General features: G+C 59.8%; 1 protein-coding gene across 5 annotated transcripts in view; it reads right to left on the reverse strand.

The window, feature by feature from the left end:
• SARDH (sarcosine dehydrogenase) overlaps window positions 1-16,358 on the reverse strand; it is a 64,030-nt gene that overhangs the window by 31,727 nt on the left and 15,945 nt on the right. For all 5 annotated transcript variants that reach the window (XM_061199627.1, XM_061199625.1, XM_061199628.1 and 2 more), the window contains 5 exons: window positions 13,411-13,497; window positions 13,005-13,095; window positions 8,749-8,890; window positions 6,069-6,152; window positions 3,945-4,058 (listed from right to left, as the gene is read on the reverse strand). In XM_061199627.1, coding sequence (XP_061055610.1) covers window positions 3,945-4,058; window positions 6,069-6,152; window positions 8,749-8,890; window positions 13,005-13,095; window positions 13,411-13,497 — 518 coding nt within the window. The remainder of the gene's footprint in view (window positions 1-3,944; window positions 4,059-6,068; window positions 6,153-8,748; window positions 8,891-13,004; window positions 13,096-13,410; window positions 13,498-16,358) is intronic.

Raw genomic sequence — 16,358 nt, forward strand, 5'->3', positions numbered from 1 at the left:
TACTATAAAAAAAATAAAAGGCATCCAGACTGGAAAAGGAGAAGTAAAACTATCTCTATTTGCAGATGACATGATCTTACATACAGAAAATCCTAAGGAACCCACGAAAAACTATTACAACTAATAAAATAGTTCAAGAAGGTTGCAGGATATAGGGTCAATATACAACAAACAAAAAATTTTTGTATTTCTATACGCTAGCCATGAACAATCGACGAAATTAAGAAAATAATTCCATTTACATCATCAAAAAGAATTTTTAAATGCTTACACATAAATTTAACAAAAGAAGCGCAAACTTGTACTCTAAAAACTAGAAAACATCTTTGAAAGAAATTAAAGACCGAAATAAATGGAAAGACCTCTCATGTTTACGAAATGAAGACTCACTATTGCTAAGATGACTGTACCCGCCAAATCGATCTACCGATTAGACAGAGTCTACCGAAATCTCAGCTGGTTTCTTGGCGGAAGTTGACAAACTGATTCTAAGATTCATACAGAAATGCAAGGCACCCAGAATATTCAAAACAATCTTGAAAAAGAAGAACAAAGCTAGAGGATTCTCACTTCCTGATTTCGAAACTTACTCCAAAGCTAATGTACTCAAGACAGCGTGGTATATCATAAGGATAGAAATATAGATCAATGGAAGAGAATTGAGAATCCAGAAATAAACCCTGACGTTTATGGTCAGTTGATTTTTCACAAGGATGCCAAGGCAATTCTATGGGGAAAAGAATAATCTTCAACAAATGGTGCTGGAACACCTGAATAGACACCTGCAAAAGCATGAAGTTGGACCCCTTCCTCAATCCACACACAAAGCTTCATCAGAATGAACCACAGACCTAAGTACAAGACCTAAAACTATACCATTCTGAGAAGAAAACAGAAGAGTAACTCATTGTGACCTGGGTTAGGAAACGCCTTCTTAAATATAACACTAAAAACACAAGGGACAAAGAAAAAATACATAAGCTGTACTTCATAAAAATTAAGAACTTCTGTGCTGCCAACGATATCATTAAAAAAGTGAAAAGACAACCCACAGAAGGGGAGAAAATGTTTACAAATCATAAATCTGATAAGGGACTTGTATCCAGAATGTACGGAGAATTCTTACAACTCAATAAAAAGACAAATAACTCATTTTTAAAATGAGCAAAATATCTGGATAGACATTTCTCCAAAGAAGATAAACAAATGGCTAAATAAGCACATAAAAAGATGTTCAGCGCCATTAGTCATTAGGGAAATGCAACTCAGATCTTTGAGACACCACTTCACACCCACCCGGATGGCTAGAGTCAAAAAGAGAACTACACGTGCTCACGAGGATGGAGAAATAAGAACCTCGTCCGCCGCGGGTGGAGGTGTGAAATGGTGCAGCCACTTTGGAAAAGCCTTTGCAGATCTTCAAAACATGAAACGTGGCGCTACCACGTGGCCCAGCAATCCCACTCCTAGATATTTACCCGTGAGAAATGAAAGCATCTGTCTAAAAACTTGCACACACATTTTCAGAGCAGCATTATTCATAATAGCCCGAAAGTCTAACAACACAAATGTCCATCAACAGATGAATGGATAAATAAAAAGGAGTGTATCCATGTAATGGAATATTGTTCAGAATAAGAAGTAATGAAGTACTGACGACTTCCTAAAACGTGGATGGTCCTCGAAAACATTATGCTAAGTGAAAGAAGCCAGTCACAAAAGACCACCGTTGTACGAGTCCCTTACGTGAAATGTCCAGATGAGGTAAAGCTACACAGACAGAAAGTAGATTAGTGGCTGCCGGAAGGTGGGGATGCGGTGAGAAAATGGGCTAATGGGTATAGGGTTTCCTTGGTGGGGAGATAAAAAGGTTCTAAAATTAGATTGCAGTGATGGTTGCAGAACCCTCTGAATATACTAAAAGCATTGTACACTTTAAGTGGTTGGGTGGTATGGTATGTGAATATATCTCAATAAAGCTGTTTTTTTAAAAACAAAAAAACAAAAAAAACCAAGTCAACATCTCTCATTATTTCCCTCCACACAGTACGCAAACGCTTGGCTCCACTCTCAAGGTTTTCTGCTATCCATCTGTTTTTTTCTGCTTGGTCTTCCCTTGCAATGTCACTCCATCTTTGCCCTAAACCCCTCACCCCGTCGCTGAGCAGATGTGCCAATCCCATTGCTCTTACTGGAAAAAAAAAAAAATTATAACAGCAAAGCTGCCACTTAGGGAGCATTTACGGTGTGTGAGGAGCCCACGCCATCTCCTCCCGCCCCGTGGTACAGACACCACCGCCCGGGAGCAACTGTGATTAGCAGCCTCATACCCAGGTGCCCTCTGGGGCCCAGGGGCAGTATGTGGTCCACTCAAGTTTACACAGGTGGAAATGATGAGGTATTCATCACCTGGGTCTGTCTCGTAGTGCCCCGACCCCGAGAAGCCACTGTGCGCATCTTTCCCCGCTCTGCGTTCAGTGATGTCGCGTGGGTCGGTGGGAGGGAGCGGATGGTGGCCAGCGCCAGGGATCAGGCTTCCCCCGGGACAGCTGGTTGTTACACGGCACCCCATGGGGTCTGCGCAGCTCCTGAGCCCCAGAGGCTGCTCCTCTCCTCTCTCCAGACACCACTACTCTTTATGGAGCTCCCTTCACCCATCAGCCATGTGGTACCCTCGCTTACAATGCTGGGGCGGCAGATCAAACCCCGAAACAGCTTCCTGGGCTGACTCTCGTCTAGCCAGGCTGGGGAAGTTGCCAAGGCTGAGAACAAGTGCATGTTTCATGCTTTGGGACTGTCGAGGTGCCTTTGCGCGGGTGGGATGCAGCCACGAAGCCAAGTTGGCATCCCCTCCCAGCGCCCACATCCTCAAGGGCCTGAACATCCCGCAGGCCTTGGAAGCCGCGGTGCGGAGGTGCCAGACGGATCCCTGTTTGCTCTCCGGAGAGGCAGCTCCCAGGGACTCCTGGGCTTTCAGACGCACATGCCTCGCTTTCCATTTCAGAAGCCCCCTCCTCCAATGCCTTTACTAGAGCAAACTTTGGAGGAAAGCATGCTTCCTTCTTCCCTCGTGCTTCCTTCCCTTCAGGACCGGGTGCAGAACTGGTACACCATAAAAATGCGGGCCTGTTCAAAATGTATTGAGTTTCCAGGCAGCAACAGTAGAGCTTTGCTTCTAAGCAGGGGTCCCACGCCCAGGAAGCTTCCCAGGCCACCCATCCCTGGGGACCCCCAGGCTGAGGCCTTGGTCCACCCTCACACAGATACTGAAGGGACTTCGCTCCCTCCCCAGTCGGCCACGCGCACAGGGACACATTCTGCTCGGTAACAAAACAGCTGGGCGGCTCAGAGGGGAAGCCGGCATAGTCTTTTCTGCGGAAGCTGCGTGTGAGAACTTCCCTGTGTGATGCAGACCCAGAGGGACAGAAATGGGGAGCCGGGCACGGAAGGAAGGGGCCAGGAGCCGCCAGGAGGCACCTGAGTAGCCTCACCTGCCCACTGCTGGAGCAAGAGGGGCGGCGAGCAGGCCCCGGACCACGGGCCCTCCCCCAGCTCGGGTCTCCCCTGCTCGTCCCCTGGGGGGCCCGTCTTGGACCTACTTGTGCTGCATGTGCTCTGCCCTGGACCCGGGAAGGAGGGGCTCGCCACCCACAAAGTCACACGCAGGCCTCGGAGCAGCTCCAAGAGGCTCAGAGAGGTGAAGCCCTGGCCCGAGGCCACACAGCCAGACCCAGGCCTGGCTCCAGCCCCGCCCCTTGCGCAGGCCTCACCACTGGCAAAATCTTGGTACAGACGGAGGGAGGGGAGGGCAGAGGAGAACATCACCGATTCCTCCACGAAACTGAGGCAGCCGAAAACGGGGGTGGGGATAGCAGGGAGCCGGCAGAGGGGGCCAGCCGCGGGGACGCCCGCCTTTCTGTCCCATCAGGGATGGGGCGTCCTACCACGTCGTGGTGGGGCGGGAAGTCGAAGGTGTACTCGTGGCCCAGCAGCCTGCCGTAGACGTAGTCCTCGTGTGCCCGCTGCCTGTAGGCCCCGTAGTAGTCGTAAGGGAGCACCTGGGGCGGAAGAGGGGTCGTCACCGGTCCCGCCCCCTCCTCCCCCCTCCACGCACAGCGTGGCCCGGTGCCCGCGGCCTGGCCAGCCCTGAGCCGGGTCCTGCGGAAACAGAGGTCCACAGGACAGAGCTGGTCCTGCCCTCTCCGAGCCCCACTCTCGAGGGGCAACGCGCTGTGGACGAGGCCGGGGTGGAGGCGGGGCTCGGGCATGCCCTCCACGTTGCACAGGTGACACCATAATCTCCATGGCGGTGGGGAGCGCTGGGGTGGAGAAGGAATGGGGTGTGCTCGGGTAGGGAGGGATGGCGAGAGACGGGGCTGAACGGGAAACAGAGGCGGGTTGACCAGGACCTCGGGGGCCACGCCAGGGCTTCCAACTCAACGCCAAGGCGCTGGGATAGGCCCAGGGATCAGCTTGCGGAGGGAGAGGGAGGGGGAGTCGGGGGTGGGGTGGCCGCAGCAGTGGCTCCAGATGCCGTTGCCACGGTGATCCGGGACCAGGTCCTGCTCGGGACCAGGCCCTGCGCAAAGGGCCTCGCGCTTCCGGGAAGGGAGATCCTCTCTACAGATGAGGAAACCGAGATGCCGAGAGATTGAAACTTGCCTCAGGTCACAGGAGAGTCCTGACCGCCCGGCGTGAGCCCAGGTGGTGGGCCCCACAGGCTGGCCCTTCAGCCGCCACTTGCTTTGGCTTCTCCTGCACTCGGTCAGCTGCTCTCAGAGAGGCCCAGAACCCAACACCCGACGCCTGGTCCTGTTCCTGCTGATGGAGGCCCTCCTCCTTCTCCCCCTCCTCCTCCCCCATCCCTCCTAACTCTGCTGTCACTCCTGGAAAGGTGTGAACAAGCCCGCCAATTCTCGTCTACCAGCACGGCCAGCCCTGCCCAGTCTCTTGTCACTGGTGAGAGCCGAGTGTGAGATTCTGACTGAGTCAGGCGTCTTGCTCCCCCAAGCACACCCCCTACCCCACCCCACTCCAGCTCAACCTCTGGTGTCCAGGGAGGGGCCTTTACAGGCATCTCTGTAGGAAGTCATCTCCCTGGCCCGCCAGGTGGCTCCCCCTGGCCCCTGAGTCCCCTGCAGGAACATTCCAGCCCGCCGTAGCCCGGCCAGGGGTCAGGGATTTGGGGACGTCTCGTCACCCAATGCCCTGGACTCCCAGGATGGCTCCCGGGTGGGGATTGCACAGCCTGCCCATCTCGGGACCAGGGGTATGTTTCCGATTCCTGCTCTGGTCTCATCGCCTTGCCCACGGATTCCGGGGGAGAGGGGCTTCCAGGGCAGACCAGGCTGGCTGCAGTGGGCTCTGCAGAGACCTGCTCAAGGAGGGGTCTACCTAGGTCCCTCCTCTCTGCTGACCCCAGAGAAGCAGAGGCAGAAGCCATCAGGAGCTCTGGCCTCCATCCACCTCACCTAACATGCCCTGGAACTTGCCTTGAGACATAGTTGCTATGGAGATGGGAGATGGGTCGCACTGGAAGGGGACTGGTGAAACATAGCAACGGGAAAGGGGTTTTAATTTGTACAAATCTGGATCAAATACTATCCCCCCGGTTGTATGAAAGCATCCCCTCAGCATCACATCACCTAACACACAGAATGCATAATTTTGTGCTAAATCCCCCTACTAACATTAACAGTCGCAGTTGCCAAAAATACATGAACAAAATTACGAGAAGATACTCTAATTCCTCCCGTAAACCTGGGGAGCCTTGGGCGCAGCCTCCTTTCTGTGGAACGCCAGATCTCCTGGCCCCTGGCCCATTTGGGCCATGGAAGGCTGGGCACTGTGGGCGGTGAGTGATGCCTGTGGGGACACCCCACGATCTCAGGTGGACCGGCCGGGGCTCGGCTTCTCCGAAGGCCAGGTGACTCACCCGCCCCACGGCACTAATGACAGGGAGACACACGGCCACCTCAGGTGGGGAGGACGTGGGGGGGACAGTGGGCAGGGGTCGAGCGCAGGCCGGGCCGGGGGCATGGCTGCTGGGTGCCGGGGGGCCTACTCACCGGAGCCGCGCCGTGGGGACTGAACCATCCCGGCCGCTCCCAGCCATGCCGTTCCTGGAACACGCAGCCTCGTGCGAGGAGTTCCTGGTTGTGGAGGGAGAAGAGGCCCACTCAGGCCTGACCGGACGCGCAGAGCAGGGCAGGGAGGGGAGAATCCGCCACCCGGTTCCGCAGGGGGCAGCGGGCAAAGAGGTCCTGGCACTCGGAACCAGGACCCAAGCCCAGGCTCTGATTCCAGCTCTGCGGCCCTCCCAGCACCCACGCTGCCCGCCCCAAGAATCCCCCGTCTGTTGAATTACCTTCTCTTATGGACCGAATTGCACCCCCAAATTCCTATGCTGAAGCCCTAACCCCCAGTGTGACTGTATTTGGAGACGGGGCCTGTGAGGAAGGAATTAGGGTGAAATGAGGTCCTAAGGGTGGGGCCCGAAGCCTTATTAGGTGAGGAGGAGCCACCAGGGCTGTCCCTCTGCCAGGAGCAGACACAGCGGGAAGGCGGCCGTCCCGAAGCCAGGAACGAAGACGGCCCTCACCAGGAACCGGTCAGCGGGCACCTTGATCCTGACCGCCCAGCCTCCAGAACTGTGAGAGATGAATTTGAGCCCCCCAGCCTGTGGTGTCTGTTATGGTAGCCCGAGCAGTCTGGGACACCCAGTGACCCAGCAATGCCACAGCTAAGTGTACACCCAGGAGAAATGACACCAGGGACACAAACAAGCCCATGCACACATGCGTTCACAGCCACCCAGAGGTGGGGACAGCCCAGATGCCCATCAACTGACGAATGGATGACCAGTGTGGTCCATCCATACGATGGGATGTCATTCAGCCTTAAAAAGGAAGAACATTCTGACACCTGTTACATCATAGATGAACCTCAGAAACAAGCTAAGGAAAAGAAGCCCAGTCACCAAGGGCCACATAGTGTATGATTCCATTTATGTGAAATGACCAGAACAGGCAAATCCACAGAGACAGAAGGTATAGATCAGTAGTTTTTCTAGGCTGGGGGAAGGGGGACATGGGGAGTTATTGCTTAATGGGTACGAGGTTTCCTCTTGCAGTGACAAAAACGTTCTGGAACTGGATAGTGGTGATGGTTGCACAGCTCCGTGAACGTACTTAATCCCCCTGAGTTGTATATTTTAGAATGGTTAAAACGGCAAGTTGTACGTTATGTGTACTTTACCACAATAAAAAATTATAGCAGACACAATAAAGTAACATGGTGGCAGATTTCTTTGAAAATAAATTTAGCCTGGGGGGAAGAAAAGAATCTCCTCTCTCAGCTTTGGAAGGGCCCTGTGCCTGGGGCCAACCCCGTCCAGCGCCCAGGAGGAGTGGGCTACGGAAGCTGAGTCTGGCCGGGCATTCAAGTGCCAGGACCGATGGGCGCCGGAGGCCAAGACGGCCTGTGTCTCTCCCTCCCCGTGGGCCACCGACCTCGAGGGGGAGGGCACTCCAGGTCACATGCTAACTGGTGACCCCCGGATGCGTCCTCCCTGGACGTCCAAGGGGGTGGCAACCAAGGACACAAAACCCACTCCCCTCCAGTGAGTGTGGGGACACCTCCACCAGGGACGCATCACCCTTCCTGGGAGGGAAAGTGGAGAGCAGGCCTCCTCTATTTAACAAAACACACGTCAGCTGTCAACGGCTGGGAAGTGTCACCGGGAGGGTGCTGACGAGGAAGTGGGGGTGTGGGTGAATGCAGATTCCTCCCCGGGGGCAGGGCTGCTGCACCCGCCAAGCCCCCGCCGGGCGGAACTGTGCACATGTGAGCAACGTGTCTGATCCCGTCTTCCACCCGAGAGTCATCGAGCCAGCCCTGCGCTCCTTGGGAGGCTGCTGAGCTGCGGGGACGGTGCGGGCCCGGGGACAGGCTGGGGGAAGCCGAGCCCACGTGGGGCCCAAGATTCCCAGCTGGCCCTCTAGGCCAGGCTGGAGGACAGGGCAGCCCGGGAGCCAAGGATGTCTCTGTCCTGGGGAGGTGCCGTGGACACCAGCTCCCTCTGGGGTCCAGGCGCTGGAGCCCCAGATGAAGGAGGCTCCTTCTTCTGCTTAAATGCTACCTGCTCACTGCGCCTGCCCACCTGCCTCCCGCCCCAGCCATCCAGTCAACAAACATTCCCTGAGCACCTACCCAGAGTCAGGCTCTGCGCTCAGAGTGACTGGGGCCCAGCCCCCGTTGTCAGGGTCCTCGTAGACAGGTAAGTGAAGCATGCAGCCCAAGATGGGGGCAAGGAAGGGGGGATGGAGATGGACTGGGGGTTGAGGGGGGGGGTAATGGGAGCACAGGGAAGGCACCTGGGTTGTCAGGGGCCTGGGAGAGTGCCCAGGGGCAGGCCCCAGGAAAGGGCACCTGACGGTGGGTTTCATCATATAAGTAGAAGCTTGCCAGGGAGGAAAGACATCCCAAGCAGGCCCCACAAGCAGGAGCACGCCTTCTTAGCACGCCGCTGCCCGGCCCCGCCCTCCTGATGGGCAACTGCGCACACCTGCCGGTGCACCCGGCCCTCACGACCCCCCACTGTGCTCCAAGCAGTGCCCGGGAGCGAAGGAGCCAACACCTGCCTTGCAGCTGGGGGGGGGGGCTGCATGCACTCTGTCACCCCACACCCAGGGCTCCCCGAGAGCGCCGGCAGCTGGCACAGAGCAGGCACTGCGGGGGGCGTGGCACCTCGTGCAGGGGGTCTGTCCTCATGTTGCGTCCAGCCAGGGGCTCGTCGTGGGGGAAGACGACCGAGTAATTCTTGGAGTAGGACTCGTGGCTGCGCTCTCGAATCCAGCGGCTGTGGTCCGTGAGCGAGTGATGGAAGCGCCTGTAGTGGATGGAGTGGCCTGTCACTGCCTTGGGGACCCTCGTCCCCTCCACGGGAGTCCTCCCTGTGGCTCAGGCATCAGGGGGGCTCCTGGCTCTCCGTTCTCCCACCGAGGGGCCTCGGGCAGCCCCCAAATCTTGGGGAGGTCAGCCTCCTCGCCGGCAACCCCCTACAGCTGTCGGGCGCAGGGAGCGGACACCGCAGGCTCAGGGCCTCAGGCTGGGGACGTGCTTGGGGGTGAGCCATCGCCCCCGACCTGGGCCCCGGGCTGAACAGGCCCCGATGATCTCGTGAAAGCTAACGTGAGGGATCTTCGGGGTTTAGGGTCAGCAGGTGTGATGGAGCGCCCCTTTCTCCTCGGTGCCCCTCAGCGGAGGCAAGGGGTGAAGGTGACGGCCTCTCAGGTCAGACCCCCAAGAGGCACAGAGGAGCGGGAGAAATCCCAGCTGTGTCTGGGGGCCCTGCTCCCAGGGATGGTGTCATCATGATCCCTGCAGGTTTGTCCCCTGGCAGCTGGGGGGACACCAGGTGCAGCCCCTCCACCCCCTGGTGGTGTCCGACTCCGCCCGCGGGTCCCACGCGATTTCCTGCTGAGCTAAGAGGCCCCTCCCCCAGCCTTCGCGAAGGGAGAACAGCCAGGGCCACCCAACAGCCCTTCTGTCTGGTCCCCCGGCTGGGCACAGCTGCCCGAGCCAGCCTGGGCACAGCTGCTGGGCTGCGTTACACGCTGCGCCCGGCAGCCCCTCCCGGGAACAGCCCACCTCTCAGGCGCCCAGCTCACTGCGGCCCCCGCCTGCCCACTCCTTCACTCCCCACCTGTTGGCATCTCACGTGTCCTCTGGGGCCCACCTCCCCCCGGCTGTGTCCCCATCAGTGCTGCTGTCCTCAGGGGCTTGGCCTGAGCCTCGTCAGGGCTAGTCAGCGTGGTGCTCTGATCTGGGCAGGGGCTGGTGCTGCAGATGTGGGAATTATCATGACAGATATTATTCGTAGTGATTGCTGTCGTGTAAGGAGCGCTTTTCCAGGGCAGGCCCAGGGCTGAGGGCCACCTGCAAGAACCCCTCATGCAGTCCTCAGAGCGGCCTCAGGTGTGGGGCTCCTGGTTTGACTCATTCCACGCGACTGGAGCCTGCTGCACTGAGCCAGGAGCTTCCAGAAAGAAGGGGGGCCATGGAGCACCGCCAGGGGCCTGGGGAGGGGTCCCAGCGGCGGCACGTGGGGCTGCAGGAGCAGGCTGGCGAGGGGCCGAGCCGGGGCGGGAGGAGGCCAGGAGACTCACCCCCCTTGGCACCAGGAGCCCAGTGGCTCCTGGGCTGGGACGTGGTCACCCTCCCAGCCTCGCTGAGAGTGGGGCTCCTGGGGGGCTCTCAGGGGGGGAGGTGGAGCCTCAGTTGTCCTCTCAGACCCCCTGGGTGGCAGGGACCAGGGAGGGGGATGGGTCTGAGGCAGGGCTGGGTGATCCCTGCACAGACACATCCCGCCCCTCTAGACAGGCCCCACCAGCCCCTCTGCTCGCCCCTGGGCACACCTGTGGGTGTCAGGGGCGGGGCACCCAGCTCAGCCGAAGCACGACAGGGCTCAGCAGCGCAAAGACCGCTCCCCGTGGCCCACAAGGACCCGGCTGCCGTTCTCCACCTGCACGCAAGTGGGCAGAGGGGCCTGCAGCCGGGGTCCGGCGTCCAGCCGCCCTCCTGACGTAACAAAGAGCGACTTCTCCTTCCCTGGTTGCCAGGACCCCAAGAGCTTTCTTTAAAAACAACGGCCCGTGCTCTGGGGCCCACCTATGCCAGGCCCTGGGGGAGGCGACGCATCCCTACCGTGAGCCTCAAATGCACTCCACTGAGAGGGTAGATCATTGTTCCCATTTCACAGATGGGGAAACCGAGGTCAGAGAGGAAGAAGAACTGGCTAATAGGTGGGGGGCCGGGACAGCTGAGAACCTGTTTGGGTGTCCAAAGGGGGTGCCACCGCCACCATCCATGAGGCAGCTGCCGTGGCCTGGAGGGCACCTGGTGCCAGGCCAGCCCCGGGAGCCTCACGTGCAGGCCAGTGTCCAGACACGCCCTGGACCCGGCCCTGGGCCCTGACTGCCTCCTCAGGCACCTCCCTCCCCGAGCCCGTCCTCCGCGTGTAAGACGAGGAGGTGACACGGGTCAGAGTTCTGCTCCAACCTTCTGAGTGTCTAAGCAGGGGGACAAGGCTGGCATTCCCTCATCCGGGTTTTTTGGTGACTCCCTGACGCACTGCCCTCATTTCCTGGCTCTGCCTCTCTTGTGGGGCCTGGGTCTCCATGCCCCGCTCAGGCCAGGGAAGCAGAACTTCCCATCAGTGCCGAGAGGCCCCGGGTGCCAGTGCCACAGCTGATCCGGTGGTGGCAGCCGTCCAGTATGTGAGTGGGGATGGGGGGGGGGGCGGGTGCTGGGTGGACACGGACGCCCCACGTCAGTGACCGCTCAGGCCCGATGCCATGAGCCGGTCATCTCCTGGGTGCATTGCCCGGGCCAGAAAGGCGGGCGGCCCAGATCACAGCCCCGACCCCTACCCACTGGGCCCCAGCACTCAGGGGCTCCCTCCCTGGGCCCTCTGCCTTCCAACCTGTGACGCAAGGCCCCAGCCGCCGGGACAGAGGCAGGAGCTCTGCCTTCCACCCACAAACCCGCCCACAAGACGCTCCCTCTAATGTCACAGCTTGTGAGAAGAGGCGGCTGAGGAGGGAGGCTCAGACCCATGCGAGGGGCCTCCACCAGCCCCGGAGGTGAGAGGCCACTCAGCGAGGCCGAGGATGCGCCCTGGTCCATCCGATTCCAGTGCTGAGGCCTCACCCCCCGAGGGAAGCCGGACGGCAGACAGCCCTGCAGGGCTGGAGCTGGGTCCCTGCCCACTCTGGCTCGCACGCGGGGTGACTTCAGACAAGATGCCTCTTGCGACGGCGCCTCTGTTTTGCTGTTTGTAGCAGGAGGGGCTTGGACTGGCCCATCCCTGAGGCCCCGTGCAGCTTTATCATTTCTGGAACATTCCTCTCTTGGGAGAGCACGTGGGCACAGACCCAGACAGACTCCAAGGTGGCGCCAGAGCGGACCACGCTGTGCCAGGCGCCGTGGAGGGGGCGGCAGTGCAGGGGGGGATATCAGGGTATGTCTGTCTGTCTCTGTGGGGGCCAGACTTCCCCCCCAGTGGACACAAGGTCCCCAGCGGGCCAGGCAGGGACGAGGTGAGCAGAGGAGTTGGGGCGCGCTGAGCTGAGCCAGCACCACCTCCAGCCCTGCCGGGCAGCTGGGGTCTCCCCAGTCACAGCGGAGCGGGCCGAACACCCACAGAGGCCCCTTCAAGCCGCTGCCTCGACTGCCACCTGCAGGGCTCGGGCCGCGGAACTGCCACCTGGGGGCCAGACCCCAGCCCCACCGATTGCCACCCTCCAGACCCTGCCTGGGGGCACCCGCATCCCTGTCCCGACTCATAGAGGTCGGTGGGCAACCAGGACGCCTCCCAACTCTGATATCAGTGCCCCCTGGGCTCAGCTCAGCTTTGTTTAGTAGTTTCCGTGTGCAGACCTGATGCCGAGCGTTTTACCTACACAAACGCGCTCACTGCTCCCAGCGACATTTACAGCATGTACATCACACCCCGGGTTACAGAGAGGAAAGTGCTCGGCACAGGGTCTGACTGATTCCAGACACCCTGTGAGTGAAGGATGGATGCAGCTGACATCTCGCTCAGGGCTGCCTGTCTCCCAGATATGCACACGTCTTAATAATGACCACCAATTCAGCCCCATTTCCTGGGAAGCCTGTTCAATCCCTCCTGCTCCCCGGGCCTCAGTCTCCCCATCTGCAAAGTGGGATGATGAGATCCCACTGCTGATCCCAGAGCTGTCAGGCGGGTCAGGCAGGACACTGGGACAAGAGGTCCTGGAAACTGTAGAGGGCCGTGGATCTGCCAAACCCAGGCACCCCGCAGCACCGCCCCCCGCTGGCAGGCTTCTTCCCTTTCTTCCCTTCAAGAAGCCCTCTGGATTTCAGGGAAGGCTCCTTTCTAAATAGTCCTGGATATTTACCCCACCGCACCCCATCCTAGGGCAGCCACCTCCTGCCCACGGGTCCCAGCGGGCACTTGCCTGATGTCGTAGCTGTGCATGTCCTTCTCCGGGCGCCCGTGGATGATCCAGTGGGCCAGCTCCTGCCCACAGCCACCTCCTAGCATCATTCCTGGCAGGAGCAGAGCCGCAGGTCTGCAATCCACCCCCAGGGCCCTGCACCTCAGTTCCGTGCCCCTCCCACCTCTATGGGCAGCATCAGCCCCTAAGCCCTGGATCTCACACCTGGGGTGCCACACACCTCCTAACGGGACCTCACCCCCTCCCGGCAGGCTTGTCCCATCTCCACCCCTGTCAGGGCTGCAGTGCTCCTAGGCCCAGCGCTCCACCCCAGGGGGGGCTCTGAGAACTGAAGGAGAGGCCCAGTTGGCTGTCTTTCCTCGCAGGGATGCCAGGGAGTCGGGGACGCACTGCTGCCCACGCTTACCTGCACTGTTGAAGCCGCAGCCCAGGAAGAACCCACGGAGCTCGGGTGCCTCCCCCATCAGGGGCTTGTGGTCCGGTGTGAATGACTCTGAAAGGGAGGGGTAGGCCTGAAGCTCCCTCCCGGCCACATGCTCCTGGATGGGGTCTCCCAAGAGGGCAGTAATTGAGGTGGGGGTGTGTAGGTGCCTCCTTCATCCAGACCCTCCCTATCCTCAAGACCCAGCTCAACGCTGCTTCCTCCAGGAAGCCTCCCTGATTGCTCCTGCCACATTCCCCTGAGTTCCTCAGCATTTACGACCTGAACTGGGTTCTGCCTTGGGGGGGTCCTGTTGTGTCTCGTGACTATCACCATTCTCCTGCTGGTGAGGGGCCGCTCCCTGAGCCCCCATCACTGCACGTGGCTCCCGGTCACTGTACCATCTTCCTGCTGTGTCACTGCAGGGCACTCTTGCCCACTGGACCACGAGTACCTTGAGGGCAGGGGCTGGGCTTTGCTCACTGTGTGCGGTGTCTCGAGGCCTAGCACAGGGCCCAGCAAACAGTAGGTGCTTGATAAATGTTCACTGAGTGAATGAAGGATCCTAAGTTCTTTGGGAGAGGAGACCAAGTCTCGCTTCTGTCTGCTGCCTGCATGCCAAGGGCAGAGGCCAGGATTGGGGGGAGAGGGATCCTCGGGCATCATGATAAAGAGCTGGACTTGGCAGCCACAGTCCTGGGTTCAAACCCTGCTTTATCCCTTCCCAGCTGTGTGACCTTGGCTCAGAGGAGCCTTGATCTCCTCATCTGTAAAATCCGGATCAGGGTATTTACTTCACAGGGCTGTGAGTTAGTCGGTCTGCAAATATTTGCAGCCCACCTGTCTTTGCCCAGAACTCAGCCATGGGAGGTGGTTCCGAACAAGACAAGCCCCACCCCTCGGGGAGCCGACGGGAGAGTGAGAGGGACAGAGAGCAAATGGGTAAATAAGGGGAAAAGAGAATGCCTGGGAAGAAAACACAGTGGGATACTGGGTCTGGAGTGACCGGAGGGCTGGCTGCTCCTAACCAGCCCCCTGGCGCCATCATAACCCCGGGTCACAGAGGAGGATATGCTGCGCAGCAGGGAACTGGGGCCGCCGGTCAGGGCTGCCTGGCTCCCAGCCGGGCTCTCAGCCTCTGTGTGCACTGGTCACAAGCGCTGTCCTTCTCCCTGCTGGTGACCGGCGACCCCGGTCTCCGATCTTCAGCATCTGAGCTGAAGGGGGCCACCAGCCCTGGGGAGCCGGGGAGGCTTCCAAACAGCCACAGGGGACGGTGGAAGAGGCAGGGCGGAGAGGAGGGCAGGGCCCACGGTGAGGCCTTGGAGGCCACGGCGACCCTGGTGAGCCTCCGGGGGAGGAGGCGTCAGGAGGGGCGAGAGCCCCGTGAGGAAGCGTCAGGGGCTTCCCTGGGGCCTGTGTGGAGGACGGGCTGCAAGGGGCAAGCCGGGGGCGGGGCGGGGGGGGGCCGGGGCAGAGGGGGCGGCTCCCAGGACAGCGATGGGGAGGCTGCAGTTACGTTCGTTCGGGGATGAGCCGGTGAGCACTTCGGGAGTGCTGTAAATGCTTCCACAACGTGCTGAACAGCCTCACAGAAAGCCAGCAGGAGGGAAGTTTGGGGGTCAAGGTCGCCTGGATGTTTAACAAATGACTCGAGAGGATGCAGGATGCACGGGGACAGGGGCCCCCACCTTGGCTCTGACCTCCCGACCTTGGAACGAGAGGTCTCCCCGCCCCCAGCTTCCCCGAAGTCAAGGGGGCCTGGGACTTCCCTGCCCTGCTCCGGAGGCCGAGGGCCGTTGACCGGCCGGTCCTCCCTGGTGAGGAGAAGCGCTGATGTCCCCACGGAGCCTCCCTCGCAGCCGGGAAACCAGACTCCACATGCATCTCCCCCCCAGTAGGGCTTCCTGGGGGCCATGACCCCCAGTCCAATTAAAGCGAGAATGCTCCCCGGGTTACTCGTGCCCCTGGGATTGCTTCGGGCCTGGGTTTCTCACTGCCAGTCCCACGCAGCCCCGGGAAGCTGCCGGGGCATTGAGCCCTCGGCCCTCGCCCCGCACCCTGTGCCCCAAGACCCTGTGGTTGGCCGGGGGACCCCAGCTGCCTCTCCCCAGAAAGCTGTCCTCTCACCAAAGGCTCTTTCATGAGCTGAACAGATTAAAGCAGTCGGGGCTGGCGGCTGTGTAGACACCGTGTGCGCCGGAACCAAGAGGGCTGGACTCCCCAGCAGTCCGCAGGCTGGGCGTCGGGACCCCTCCCCTCCCCTGGCCTGGCCTGCCCCTCACTCCCTGCTCGGCCTGTAGGAATGGCTTTGCCGGCTGGCCTGTGGCATCCTTTTGCTGGCCTGGGCCTTGCCCTGCAACCTAATGTGTGGCTTCCTCGCCTCACTCCCCTGTCACCCATTTCACAGATGCAGACACTGAGGCTCAAGGAACTCAGAACCTCAGACACAAAGTTTCCTCTTTGGGCAACTGTATCTTTCAGAACCTCTCTCCACCCCTAGGTAGGCACATCCTACCCGTTTCTTGCCTTTCTTGAGGATTAAAGCGATCCCATCCGTGCAGGAAGGCGGGGGGATGCCCACATGATTCTGCTGGAACCAGCACGGGGTGGCGTGTCTCGCCCACCCGGAACCCTGGCCCTGCAGCCCCCCACGGCACCCTCTGGGTGGCCCACCCTGCGCCCACCACCCCTGTACCTCCCGCCCTCAGCCCCGCAGCTGAAACATCTGGGCCCCAGGGCCAGCTTGGGCCCCTCTACGCCCAGAGGCCACCGTCTGCCAGGACCCCAGGCCAGCAGCCTCACCCCTGCACCCCAGTGCCGTCACACGGGAACGTACTGCCGCCCTGCCCCGAGCCCACCCCCCTTGGGTTCCCGCTTCGGGAGCTCCGCCCAGCCTCCCACACAGGCTCCCCTGCTGCGCTCCCCACGCG

The sequence above is a fragment of the Eubalaena glacialis genome, chromosome 9, assembly GCF_028564815.1.
Source record: "Eubalaena glacialis isolate mEubGla1 chromosome 9, mEubGla1.1.hap2.+ XY, whole genome shotgun sequence".
Taxonomy (NCBI): Eukaryota; Metazoa; Chordata; class Mammalia; order Artiodactyla; family Balaenidae; genus Eubalaena; species Eubalaena glacialis.